General features: G+C 34.3%; 2 protein-coding genes across 2 annotated transcripts; one reads left to right on the top strand and one right to left on the bottom strand.

Moving 5' to 3' along the window:
* Positions 1-171: 171 nt before the first annotated feature.
* On the bottom strand, positions 172-881 carry LOC147520838 (uncharacterized). The gene is made up of 2 exons (XM_086594340.1): positions 722-881; positions 172-626 (listed from the first exon to the last, which is right to left on the bottom strand). The coding sequence occupies exons 1-2, from the start codon at positions 879-881 to the stop codon at positions 172-174; spliced, it is 615 nt and encodes a 204-aa protein (XP_086450466.1).
* Positions 882-12,301: 11,420 nt separating this feature from the next.
* On the top strand, positions 12,302-13,741 carry LOC147520837 (LOB domain-containing protein 37-like). The gene is made up of 2 exons (XM_086592345.1): positions 12,302-12,812; positions 12,927-13,741. Exons 1-2 carry the CDS (start codon positions 12,629-12,631, stop codon positions 13,454-13,456), a joined length of 714 nt encoding a protein of 237 aa, XP_086448471.1. The 5' UTR covers positions 12,302-12,628; the 3' UTR covers positions 13,457-13,741.

Raw genomic sequence — 13,741 nt, 5'->3', positions numbered from 1 at the left:
ATAAGACGAATCAATCTATCAATCAAAAAATAGTGTTTTAACTTTTTTTTGTTTAAACTAATCCTTGACATAACTCGGAGATTATAGACATTTTCTGAAAAAGAGCATGATTAACCACATCAATCTTGTAATGTTGCAGTTGGCTTCTCAAAATATATATCTCCTACTTAGTTAAGTCTTCACAATAAAAACAATTGGCAAACTTGCAAATATCATCAATATCGAAAGACTTAAAAGCACCACTTGGCCACGCATAAAGTTACTTGCAATTAAAACACCTTTAGCTTCCTCATGCATAGAGTTACTTGACCCATTCTCCATGACACTTTCAAGAACTATACAAGTTGCACCAAACAACTCTATCAAGCTACTAACCGATTCAAAATGAGAACCCCATCGAGTATCTCCAGCTCGTTGCAAGGTGGACACTTGATTAGCTTCTCTTCCACTAATGATTTCACCACTAGCTACCAACTTATCAATCTTAATTTGTCGAGCCTCATGTAACTCAGATTTACGCTTTGGCAAAATATGAAGATTAACTATAGAAGCCAACTTTGAGAAAAATAACCAAACATCCGACACATTTTTAGAAGCTGCAACTAAGGCAAGTTGTAGACGATGTGCTAAGCAATGCACATAGTATGCATATGGACACTCCTTAAGAAACAATGTTTGCAATCCATTCCATTGACCACGCATATTGCTTGCATCATCATACCCCTGACCTTCAGATTTGTAACAAGCAAATTGTGACGAGCAAGGACATTGGATATAACTTCTTTCAAAGTCAATGCACAAGTGTTTTTCACGCCGACAATGCCCAAAAACCGCTCTCTAACAAAACCACCACTATCAACAAATCTTATGACAATCGCCATTTATTATTTGTTTGAACTATCTTGTGCTTCATCGACAAGGATACAAAATTTTGCATCACCAATTTTTTCACGAATCCTCTTTCTCACTTTTTCAGCATATATATTCAAAAATTTCTTTTGAATTTTAGGTGAGGTATATTTGACATTTCTCCGAGCCCCACCTATTAATTCCGCAACTTTTTCATTCAACATCGCCGCAAACTTCAACACTTCCTTGAAATTCCCACTATTCTTTGATTCGGTTGACTCGTCATGACCTCTAAAAGAAATCCCTCATAGCGCAAGCAATTTAATACATTGAACAATATCTTTGACTAGCAAACAATTATTAGCAAGCTCTTCTTGACATTGTGGTGAACATGGACCTCCTTCATGTTGCAAGAAAGCACAATTCTTTCCATCATTAACCTTCTTCCAGTTTGTAAAACCTTTAATAGAAAATTCTAGACGCTTCGGCGGATTTGTTTAAAAATGAAACAAGAAAAACAATAAGTTTTATCCTTCTTTATTGAGTACTCTAACCAAGGAAATTATGAGAACCAATTATATTTGAACCGACGACCTTGCTTAATAGAACATGCACATTGATATTTCTACTCAAGCCCACACAATCAAGCCCAATTCAACCAACTATCCACATCCATAACCCATACCAACCCCGCCAAATATAAACGTTAAACCTCCGCCAACCAGATCCCAATTAATGGTATAAACAATAAATTCACACTAGATAATACTACACATCAACTAATTATGTAAAACACTTAACAATTTATTTGTGTCAAATTCAACTACACAAGTTCACATCAAAATCAATTATAACAAGACAAGTCGAACGTGTAATTTCTTATAGAAATGTTGAAACAAAGTGAAAAATGACTCGATTACCCTTTGCTGAAAATCTGAGTCATTACACTTTGTTGTATATTAAGTTTGGTTTTACTGCATAAAGAAATGAACATTATTTGGATGCCATATTACTTCTACATCTAATGGGATCGAGAAGTTTACTTTGTTGAGTAAGTGTTGATTTATAATTTTTACCTGTCTATATGTCTTCTTGGATTCCGTAGGATTATTCGCTTTTAATTACACTGCTTTCTGTATAGCTATTGCATTATATGCAAGACCTCAATCTAATTCATATTCAAAGTAGTCTCAATATAATAATAATATGTTAGAGGAAAGACAAACAAAAAAATTGGCATATTCTATAAACATTAAACTATCGGCTAATTGATTATGACATAGTTCCATTTGGTAGACAAAATTTAAACTAAAATTTAAAATAACAATTTCAATAGTGACTAATGTTCATAAATAGTAAACTTTTATTCATAGTGTTTTTTCTGTCACGCTTTGATGGTTTCTATGTTGTTGATATAGAAAACTTGTTTGTTTTCTAATAAGAATGTCATCCAAGTTGTTTCTGCTGCAGTTGGGCATGTGTAGTATGTTTTTCCGTTTTCATTTTGTTCCATGTAAACCTTGTTTTCCTCGTTGTTGGCATATTCTTTCTTTTCTACTGCCTATAAAATTAAAAGAATTTGTGCTCTTGGAAGTCTTCTGGTTCGAAAATTTATCCTATAGATAACAATAAAAAAAAAATTATTAATTATCTTTTTTTATCTCTAACATTGATTTGTTAATTTTTAACAATAATTAAATGTAAAACGTTTTGATTTACCTTTTTCAAAATATTGTTTGTTGCGTAAATTCATCATAAATTTCTCGAGTTTCATCTTGAATACTCGGTTGACAAATCTTTCATTCCTTAAGCCAATTTCGTTTCTTTCAATCCATTTTTCAATTTCTTCATCAGCATTGAAATCCATTACAATTTTAGGGGTTTTTGTAACTGTGTTAGCGCTGAAAATTATATGTCTAACCATTGAGTTGTCAGTAGTATCATCTAAACATGTGTATATGCCTGCCGTGATTATTGGTAGTCAGTTGTTTGCCTTCATCTGTACAACAAATGTAACACTGAATTTTATGTAAAAGTAAATGCAAATGTAGATAAAAGTAAATATTTTATTAAGTTATGATGAACTATAGATAATTCAAATCGAAAAAAAACTAAAACATAAATTTGATGGATCTAACACTATGCTAATCCTCATCCAATAGAGAATTCAACTCGAAAACAACTCAAATAAATAAATTTGATAGATCTAACACTATGCTAATCCTCATCCAATTCTAATAAATTATTTGGAATGCTTAGGTAGTCCATTTCCTAATTTGGGCCTCCTATAAGCAATGTTTCATTTATTGCCTTCAAATAGGCATTTTCTTTTCTTAACTCTTCAATATATTGATGAAGTTGATTTTCTTTAGTATTTGCTTCATCTAGCTCTTCACGTTTCGTAATGACTTCTTTGTGGTTGACGTCTAAAATTTCAAATTTGTATATTTGTTATAGAAAACGTATAACGTTTCCTGTAGTAGCATTTTCTGATTCCACTTTCTTAGCTTGATACGCCCCTAGAAATAATTGGCTAATAGGATAATTAGGATTTTTGAAAATTTCTCTCATTATCGGCAAATTTATTATGACATCTGCAGCGTATTGGTTATTTTCAATCTTTGATATGTAAACTAGTTCTCCCTGGATTTTTTTTCTTGATGAGAATTTCCCTCAACACTGTCTTTAGTAAAATATTGTGTTTGGTTTCATATTTCATGGCCTGCATTTTTAAAATTACATTAGTTAATGATTTAGAATACGTGTGATAGTAACGACAAAAAAATGTTATGTAGTTTGAACGTGAATAGACACAAAGTGTCAACCAATTGGTGAAAAAGTGTTTTGGTTTGCAGAAATTGTTGTGATAAACTCTATTGTTTATCAAACTTGTTGGTACTTATAATATTTTGTGCTTAAATTACATACCCTCTACTGAAACTTCCTTATTATAATGTATTTAAGCCTCCAATGTTCTAGTTTTTCTGTATTTAATTAGTTGCTACACCACAGACCATTTTGAACTGAAAATTATTAAATAATTATTGTATTGGATAAGTTTTCAGTGACCAAGAAAGAAGGTATAGGAGAATGCTAATATATGTAGTATACCCGAACCATTTTACCATTTTTTAGCTGGGTAGATATTTTATGCACTAACTGTAGTTCTATTATTATTGTTGTACTGAATATAAATGTGTAATATTGAAACCTCCTTACTATCAAACATTTAAGTCTTCTCTTTTTTAAATTATCTTCTTTTGTTAATTTAAGAGGAAGTATCACACTACTCGGATTGGACTAATATACTGTTGGGATGATGGGCCTTTGGTAGCCATATGCGGAAATGAGCCAAAATTTTGTATTCCTCTGAAATTTCAGCTATACTATAAAAATAAAGTTAGGGTTTTAACCAAAGGGTGATGAGAGATTTGTGAGTTCTTCTAAAAAAGGGGATTTTGGGTGTTCTATTGAACAAGGTGAGTGTGTAACACTATTTGATTCTCTCAATTTAAAATTTCTCATTTGGTTGTGGATTAGGCATAAGCCAAACCACTTAAATCTTTGTGTCTCTACTAGTTGGTTGGTTATTTCTTGCATAGTTGATACTTTGTTTGCTTTGGTTGGTTGTGATTCACCACTCTTCTCAAGTTGTTATAGTTGTTATCGCCATTTGTAGTTGTTATCGCTTCCGTTGCACAAGAAATTGGTATCATAGCCAAGGTTCTACTTTGGGTTTGTACTTGTGGTTATTGGAGGAGTCCAAGTGTTTGAAGAAATTCTCAAGTGAGTTTCTTAGTTGATTATTATGGTTGTTAGTATTTGGGTTCTCTTTTGACTATCAAGTGTGTGTTGAAATTCCCAAGAGAGTGTTTCTTTGGTTATTGTGGATTGTTTGGGGTGTGTGAAAGTTTGAGAATAGTATGTCGACGGAGTCCATCATTACTCCTACTACTTCTACGTCTAAAGAGAAATCTCCTACGACTTTGAATATCAATCATGCGAAAATTGATGTGGAGAAATTCGATGGATCTAACAATTTTAGTATATGGCGTTGTGAAGTTATAGATGCACTATATGCCAACAAGACTTAGATGATGTGTTAGATGAAAAACCATCGGATATAAAGGAGAGTGTTTGGGTTAAGAAAAATAGACGAGCTTGTGGTATCATAAGATCGTGTTTGGCTAGGGATGTGAAGTATCTTGTTCTCAATGAGACTTCGGTCAAGAAAATCTGGAGAATACTTGAAGAGAAGTATTTGGATAAGACAATGGAAGGTCGTGTCTTTATGAAAGAGAAGTTATATGAAATGAGAAATAAGCAAAGTGTTTCATTGGCCCAACATATGAATGAGTTCAATAAGTTACTTATCGACTTGTTGAATATTAAAGAAGAAACGAAGGATGAGGACAAAACTTTCCATTTGTTGAGATCTTTTCCTAAAGAGGAGTATATGCATATAAAAACCACCATTATGTTTGGAAAGAAATCTTTGAACTTTTATAAGGTGCAGACTGCATTGACAAGTTGGGATATGATGAACAATAATGAAAGGGACTCAAAGGAGTCGACGAATTCTACTTTTGTGGTAAGAGGAAGGTCTAATGACCGCCCAAATTTTGGTGGAGGAAGAGAAAAATCTCGTTCTAAGTCGAGATGGCGAACTCTGGCCAAAGATGAGTGTGCTTTTTGTCATGAGGTTGGGAATTGGAAAAATGACTGCAAGAAGTTGAAACACAAGATGAAAGATAATGAGTAGAAACAAGCCAATGTCAACATTGCTCAAGGAGGTAATGATTCAGATGGTTCCAATTTTTCTTTTGCTATTACATCTAGTATTTGTTTCATTGACTCTAGTGAATGGATTTTGGATATAGGTGCTACCTATCATGTTTGTCTTATACGGGAGTGGTTTTCAAGCTTTAAGGAGATTGATAGTGGAGATGTGTTGATGGGGAATGATCAACTTTGTCGCATTTTGGGGATAGGTAATATTTGTCTCAAGATGTATGATGGAATGGTTTGGTGTAGCGGATTGGTTAGCTCGAATTTGATAAATTCTCGCCGAGGTGGAGAATTGTTGGGATGATTGGCCTAATAGGCTTTTGATAGCCATATGCCGAAATGAGCCAAAATTTCGTATTTCTCTGAAATTTCAGCTACAATATAAAAACAAAGTTAGGGTTTTAACCAAAGGGTGACAAGAGATTTGTGAGTTCCTCTAAAATGAGACTTTGGGTGTTCTATTGAATAAGGTGAGTGTATAACACTTTGATTATCTCAATTTGAAACTTCTCATTTGGTTGTAGATTGGGCGTAAGCCAAACCACTTAAATCTTTGTGTTTCTATTACTTAGTTGGTTATTTCTTGTATAGTTGATACTTTGATTGGTTGTGATTCACCACTTCTCTCAAGTTGTTGTTGTTGTTGTTGTTGTTGTTATCGCCATTTGTAGTTATCGCTTCCGTTACACAACATATACCACCTATGCTAAGTCCCAATTCATAATTAGTTGGTCTTTGATCATATAAGTATTATTTTGGTTGCTTGTTTTTCAATTATGTGTCAACGAACATGGTGGTTGAATTAGTGATTGAACATAAACGCTAATATCTAATGTGTTTAAACTGTAATATTAAGGTGAGGTAGTGAGACTTAAGAGAGAGAGAGAGATCTGCATGTTTAATGTCTTCAGCAGAGTAAGAATGCGTGATACCACCACCACTGAAGTTCACCATTTCAACTCTAAACAATTCGCCTACCGTGCGGTGACCTCTGTAACATGTGGTATGTAAGGGTTCCAACGATTGTGAAGGGGTAACTTCTGTTCCCATGGCTTCTTCTTCACGTCTATTGCCACTGCCAGTCTTGGACCATGATGTTGAGCCATGCCTCACCGTACCCTTTCTTGATTCCTTCTCTAACTTGGGGTTCAGTCCGCTGTAAGGCGAAGACGAGAAATTGAACATAGTGACAGTAATGAACTTCAAAACAAGTGTTATGCCCTTTCGTTACTGGCATCACAATTCCACATATGCCCACTGATGTTTCACTTCATGGCCCCAGTGAATTGTCCTAGAACTAGAACTAGAACTAGAACTAGAACTAGAATTCAATTCTCTCTTAGTCCCGGACACTCGAGAAAATTTGGTTCCTAAATATACTCATGATTCAGGTTACCTAGGGGCTACAAATTCAGCGTATTCTGGAACCACAAATTGGCTGACGGTGAAAATAAATTGTGCAGACTTCTTCAAAATTGTAAACAAATTAACTTAGATGGTGCAAATGTCATTTGGTTAATTTTTTTCTAGAGACGATTTTACATCTTTGGGATCACTTCGTCACCTCGATCGTGAACAAGCATTTTCCAAAAGTCCAAATAAGAGAAAAATACCCAGCGCAGCGTGCGTGTTGTATAAGTATTCAGTACCTATGTATAGTCTCTTATTTCCCCCCTGATAAGTGCGTATGTCGTATGATATGTATGTATATGTGTATACTGTGTACTTATCAAACATTCATATTTCAATGGCTGAGAAAATTTGTATGTAATTTCAAACGTTGAAATCCAACGCTGACAGACAAACAATTTTGTCCTTCAAACGTGCATCACCAACGGCAGTTTACATGTGGTTATTGCGGCCTGCGAGCCCCTTTTGCTCCCACTCGCAGCCTGGTAGGGTCAGCCCCAAACTTCTTGGATATGTTTATTTCTTGGATATGTTTATTGTTTTGTAGATTGGATAAAGACGCCACATCTGCGAAGACAGGTACATACTATAGAAAATGGTACAAATTAATTCGTTTGGTATGACTGTGTTCTCTTGAATATTTGAAATGTCAACAAAAGCATAAAACTTGATTAATACGATAATGCCGTTGTTCAATTGAAGTTAATCCGGATTCCCGGAATTCTCTCTCTTGATAAAGACATAGATAACATTAATTGTACTTTAATTTCAAGCCAATTAGCTGCATTCATTGTCTATATCTTAGAAATTAACCAAATGTTTTCATTAGCAATGATTTTATTTTATTTTGGCAGGCACCGACTAGCAAAGTCAATAAAATCTTTGAGTGATAATACTAAAGGTTTCGGACTTGAACCCAACAACATCACAGAATTACTAATCTCATTTAAATAAGTACATTTGAAGATGTCTAGACGTATCAAATTTTGTTTACAATATTATAAAATTATCCAACGGTTTAGATTTTTCAAATTTCAAAATAATTTTTGACAAGATTAAACATTTTCGTTTGGGATGATTTTTTATAGAAAAATTCTCTATTATAAAAATACTATCTTCACAAAAAATCAGCTCTCAATTCATCTTATAAATCCATTTTTTGTGATGGAATTAATTTGAAATTTATATAAAATGGAGTTCATATAACAGCCTCGTTAAAATAAACGTACCAATAAAAAGAAATGATTTTATTTTATTTTTGGTGACTACCAAAATGCTTCTGGGCTTTTATCAGTATGTGTAAAGAAACTAACGTTGTGGTAGCTTGACATAGTTGCACGCGAGAGTGTGGGCCGGACTTCAAATCTACGTCCGTACCATTTCATTTTATGGATCACTCTAATATATAATCGAAGAGTCTCATAATCGAATTATATGATCAGAGGGGCCTACCTAGCTAGGAAATGTCATCTTCAATACACAACGCATTTAGAACGAGGATCAAAATTGTACTGACCAATAACCAATAGTTGCCGACTTTAGTACTTGAGATAAGGTATAGATTAAGATTGATTATGACGATGATGGCGATGCTTTACCTTGCAAAACACAATTTATTTTATATATTAGTCGTATACCTTTATATATTAGTCGTATACCAGCATACCGCCTCTCTATTTCCTTGTATTCTTGGTTGGAAATTAAAAATCTATAGTCTTTAGCTATTGCCTCTACCTATCACGGCAAAATATAATAATATAAAAATACCATAATACCCTTATACATAATATGATAAATATGTAGCATTAGAATGAAAAATTACAACATTTTGTCTCACTTACATTGAACCATAGTTTGTGATTTCGACGGTAGATGGAATTCTCATATTTTGAATATTTCGTTTTTTGATAAATTTGGAATTCTGAATTAAGAGTCGAAAAAACATAAAATTCATAATGCATTCGGAATATAGCAGAATAAAACCTGAAATTTCAATTTTTAGATTTATCAGAATTCTAGAGATTCCGATATTTTGAACTATACATTTAACAACAACCCAGCCCATTCATATCGATCCTTTCATCCCAAATGTACGTGAAAAACGTAACATCTGAAATTGCCCACGACAATTTACACGTAGTGAAGATATAGTAATTTATCATTGAAGAGCATTCAATTATAATATTAGTCTCAAGCACCAATAAGTGGTACATACCATTCCAAATTCGGCAAGGAGCGCACCATACACCTTTGGAAAAGACGAAAACTAACACTAACAGCCAAGGAACTAATAATTATTGTCTCCTATATAATGTTACCATTCATAAATATCGTGCCAACGTAAAATACTTTGAAATCATGTTCAGTCACCCCAAACAAGTTTTTAAGGCACTCCTAACTTAAGTCACAAGATTTTTTTTTCCCGATAATTAGTTAGGTCATAAGATATGATCTGCTCAATTGGATAGAGTGGATTGTTCCTCTTCCCTATTTTCATAACTGTCTAACTGTAGTAATGCCGACATTATCAATGGTAATTATCTTTTATATTTTTGAATAGGCTAATTGTTTCTGGCTAATTAACATTTATAATTAAGATTGGGTGATCTTGGACACACTCATAAAAACACTCCCGTACCCAACTCTCTATACTTTTAAACTTTTGGTAGAACTGAAAGAATAGATAATAAGAAGATGAGTTGCAAAACCTATACAATCTGGCAAGTGGGTGTCCAAGATCACCCTTGCGATTGCCTCAATATTTAAAATTTCAAGAGATCGAACACTAATAGGAGAATTTTGGACCAAGCGGCGTTAGGCAGCAGAAATGAGCTAGAGAAACCAAAGAACTCTGAAGACACTTTGAGCTCTCAGCCGAAATTTGTGCCAAAAGAATTGGTTGCAAATATATAAGGCTCGTAATTCATAACACACATGGGCCCGATCGAACAATGAAATTGATATCATTGTTCTAAACTCTTTACTCTTTTCACTTGGTAAAATTTTGATTGAGATAAATAGAAATCTAATCTACTTGATTTTAGGATAAGCATATGATCCTATTGTTTATTTATTATATGTTGATGATTTACTGCTTTTCACTAAAGCTTCTTTAAATGAAGCAGGTGTTCTTAAAGATATTTTGTATGAGTATTGTATGGTCTCTGGCTAAAAAATCAATTTTGATAAATCTAGTATCTATTTTAGTATGAATGTGCATGCTAAATATAGAAAAATTTTGAGAAAATATTAGCACATGAGATAATTTTCAAATAAAGATAAATACTTAGATGTACCTATTTTACTCATAGCAGTAAGAAAACTGATTTTGATTATTTTGTAGATATTGTACATAGTAAGATAAAAGATTGGAGAGCCATACTTTTATCCCAAGCTGTCATAACAAGTTTTATCTAAGATGTATCTCAAGCTCCACCTCTTTATGCCATGACCTCGTATTCCCTCCCTATATCTGTTTGTGACAATATGGATAAAGTGTGTAGGAAATGTTGGTGGCATGGACATGATGAATCTAAGAGTATCCACACTATTGAGACCTAAGTCCCTTGGATTACTTCGAGAGAGGGGTCAATAAAAAGTTTTGATCCGGTGCATAAAGGGTCTATCTGGACCATCGAGGATGGTGCCCACACCTCTGTGTTCAATGATCCTTGGCTTATGCTTCATGATCACCCTATACTGATAAAGGATTTGCACCCACCAGTGGGGATCCATAAATACTGGAAAGTAAAAAATCTCATGAATAAGGAAGGATCAACATGGAATGATTAACTTATTGACAAAGTTTTTGATCCTATAGTAGCAGGGCTTATCAAAGGAACACACATCAGACCACATGATAGTGGGGATGATGAGTTAACCTGGTGGCCCGCCACTAAAGGAAAATTCTATGTCAAATCTGCTTTTCATATGCTGAAAGCAAAGGATTGGGAGAGAAATGACTCTACTTTTCAAGCAAAAACTATCAGAAAAATTTGGAGAGTTCGTCTGGCAGTTAGGGAACAAGTTTTCATGTGAAAATTATACATGAACATATTGTCAACTGGAGATAAGATACAGAAGAGGATTATAAACAATGACACTATGTGTTGCTTTTGCTTAAGGCAAAAAGAAACGGTGGAACACATATTTTTTAATGTGATTGGGCTAAAATTTTGTGGTTTTTCGCCACTGGGTTTACGAACAGAGGTCAACAGATGATGGTCCATTAAAAGATAGGTGGATGAGATCATAAAATGGTGTGAAAACAAGATCCCTGACATAGTAAATTTGGGTGTATATGCATGCACACTAATGCAAACTATGTGGGATAATAGGAATTGGAGAAGTTTGGATAAAAGAGCATCGGATATGGGATCTATAATAATCGCTACTATGATTTAATGGAAAATAAGACTCAAAGCTTTTGACAAAGAGAATCCAAATCTTACTTCTTCTGTTAATACTACATTTAGGAATATAAATTCAAATCATAGCCCACATGCTTCAACATCTACTAGTAACAATAATAATATATGTATTTTATATTATCATATAAGTAACACCACGCTCAGATGCCTGCTTTTGTAAATATTAAGTTTGACGTTGCTTTCAATAAGAAATCTTTGTCAGGATCTGCTGCTGCTATGGCTTGGAATTAAGAAGGTGCTTTACTTGCTGCTGCAGTGAGGAGATTCACAGCAAAGTCAGCAGAGAAGAGTGAATTTCTTATAGTCGAGGTAACAGTGAAGCTGACGCAATACTTAAGAGGATAAAATTTTCTTTTTGAGGGGGACAACATTAACGTTATTAACAATTTGAGTTTCCGGGAGTCTAGTATTGTTTGGTCTTTTCAAAACATTACAAAATCAATTATCGACCTGCTTAATAAATTTAAGTTTTCATATGTTTTAGATAGTTAAAAAAATATTTTAATGGTGAGGCTAATAATCTAACTAAATGGACTTATAGTTCTTCTGACATCAATATCTTACCAAAGTATTGCTAAGACTTTCGGTGTACCATTTAATTCTATAATAATATATAAATATGTGATTTGTAGCGGAAACAAAAAAAAAAAAAAGGATAAGCATATGATCCACTTGATAGATATGTTGGTCAATAACTCGCTACTCAATAGAGTAGGCTTATTAGTGTACGCATACAAAACACGTAGACAACGAAAATACAGATTGCTTTTCTCTGGATACTTTGTTTTTAATGATAAAAAGACAGGAAAGTAAAGTTTCTCCACATCTCTCGAAACCCACGCAAGGAATCAGAATCGAACGGTTGATGGACAACCATTCGCGGAAACACGGAGCCGCTCGCACCCAGGACTTTGGAACCTAAAAAACCCCACCCTACCTAACCATGGTTAATTGCCTCAACCGTACTTTTTTTTGCCTTATATATCCACTTCCCTCTTGCTCTTCCAAGCCCTTGTTCTCCATCTTTTCTCCTCATTTTCTTCCTTTTTTTTTTTCACTTGAGACATTTCTTTCTCTTGTGTCATTCCTAAATCCTAATAATACTTCTCTTTTTAAGGTTATATGATCTGAAAATTGGAATATCAAAAAAAATGAGCTGCAATGGTTGTCGTGTTCTTCGAAAAGGATGCAGTGAGTCTTGCATTCTTAGACCATGCTTACAGTGGATTGAAAGTCCTGAAGCTCAAGGCCATGCTACAGTTTTTGTCGCTAAGTTTTTCGGTCGTGCTGGGCTTATGTCATTCATTTCAGCTGTTCCAGAAACTCAAAGACCTGGTAAATATTTGGAACCAAAACTAATACTTCATGAAATTTATAGTTTTTGACTTTCCGGATGTTACATAGATCTATAAGCTAGTTAAGTACTGATGTTGGGTATTTTTGTTTCAGCTTTGTTTCAATCTTTATTGTTCGAAGCATGTGGAAGGACAGTCAATCCAGTTAATGGTGCTGTCGGACTACTTTGGACAGGAAACTGGAACATTTGTCAAGCATCAGTAGACACAGTTTTACGAGGCGGCACATTACGGCCGATGACTGAATTTGTAGGTGGAATCCTGATGCAAGATTCTGATGATGTTTCTGAAGTAGTTGGTGGATGTAGTAGAAATGAGGAACGGTATCAAGATCCATATTTCCAACCAAAGTTGGTGAAGCGAAAGGGGATTGAAAACATGAACAAGTTTAACATGAGTCATAGTGATGTAAATGATCTCGATCTTTCTTTGTGTCCTAGAAAGTTTTCCAAGCTAGCTCAAGCTGAACGAGGCGAAAAACAAAGGCCTACTACTCCATCTATGTATTCTTCAGAAGAATCAGTAACAACAAGCTTGGATAGCGGGTGCGGGGCAATTGCACAAGATCGTCGTCATCATCATAACAATCGCGGCGAAAAGACGCTTTTGAATCTGTTTATGTAACTGAGAAAATAATCAGCGGCAAATCAATGGTTGTTGTAGCAGTGAATGTGAGTCGTGAGTCATTTAGATGATGACTCCGATTTATGAGAGTTGATTAAATCGAGGTGTAATGTAATCTTCCCGGTTTTTGGTATCCGGCGAGAGGGATTTTACTTCTTTTGGTTTTAGTTTTCCGGCATAGGATTTCCTATTTTGGGAAAAATGAGTTTGTCTGGAAACCAATGTTTTGATGAATAAATGTATGTATTTATTTAAATGATCTAAATTGACGAAACGTCCTAGTAA

Source organism: Coptis chinensis, chromosome 2 (genome assembly GCF_015680905.1).
Source record: "Coptis chinensis isolate HL-2020 chromosome 2, ASM1568090v1, whole genome shotgun sequence".
Lineage (NCBI taxonomy): Eukaryota > Viridiplantae > Streptophyta > Magnoliopsida > Ranunculales > Ranunculaceae > Coptis > Coptis chinensis.
Note: the sequence above shows the minus strand (reverse complement) of the source record. Positions and strands in the feature narration are given on the sequence as shown.

Excerpts from the sequence above, each read along its gene's own strand:
- LOC147520838 (XM_086594340.1), bottom strand. The coding sequence starts at position 881 with ATGGCGATTGTCATAAGATTTGTTGATAGTGGTGGTTTTGTTAGAGAG. Across the intron at positions 627-721 it reads TACAAATCTGAAGGTCAGGG|CACATCGTCTACAACTTGCC; the intron begins GTATGATGATGC and ends TGCATTGCTTAG.
- LOC147520837 (XM_086592345.1), top strand. The coding sequence starts at position 12,629 with ATGAGCTGCAATGGTTGTCGTGTTCTTCGAAAAGGATGCAGTGAGTCT. Across the intron at positions 12,813-12,926 it reads TCCAGAAACTCAAAGACCTG|CTTTGTTTCAATCTTTATTG; the intron begins GTAAATATTTGG and ends TTTTTGTTTCAG.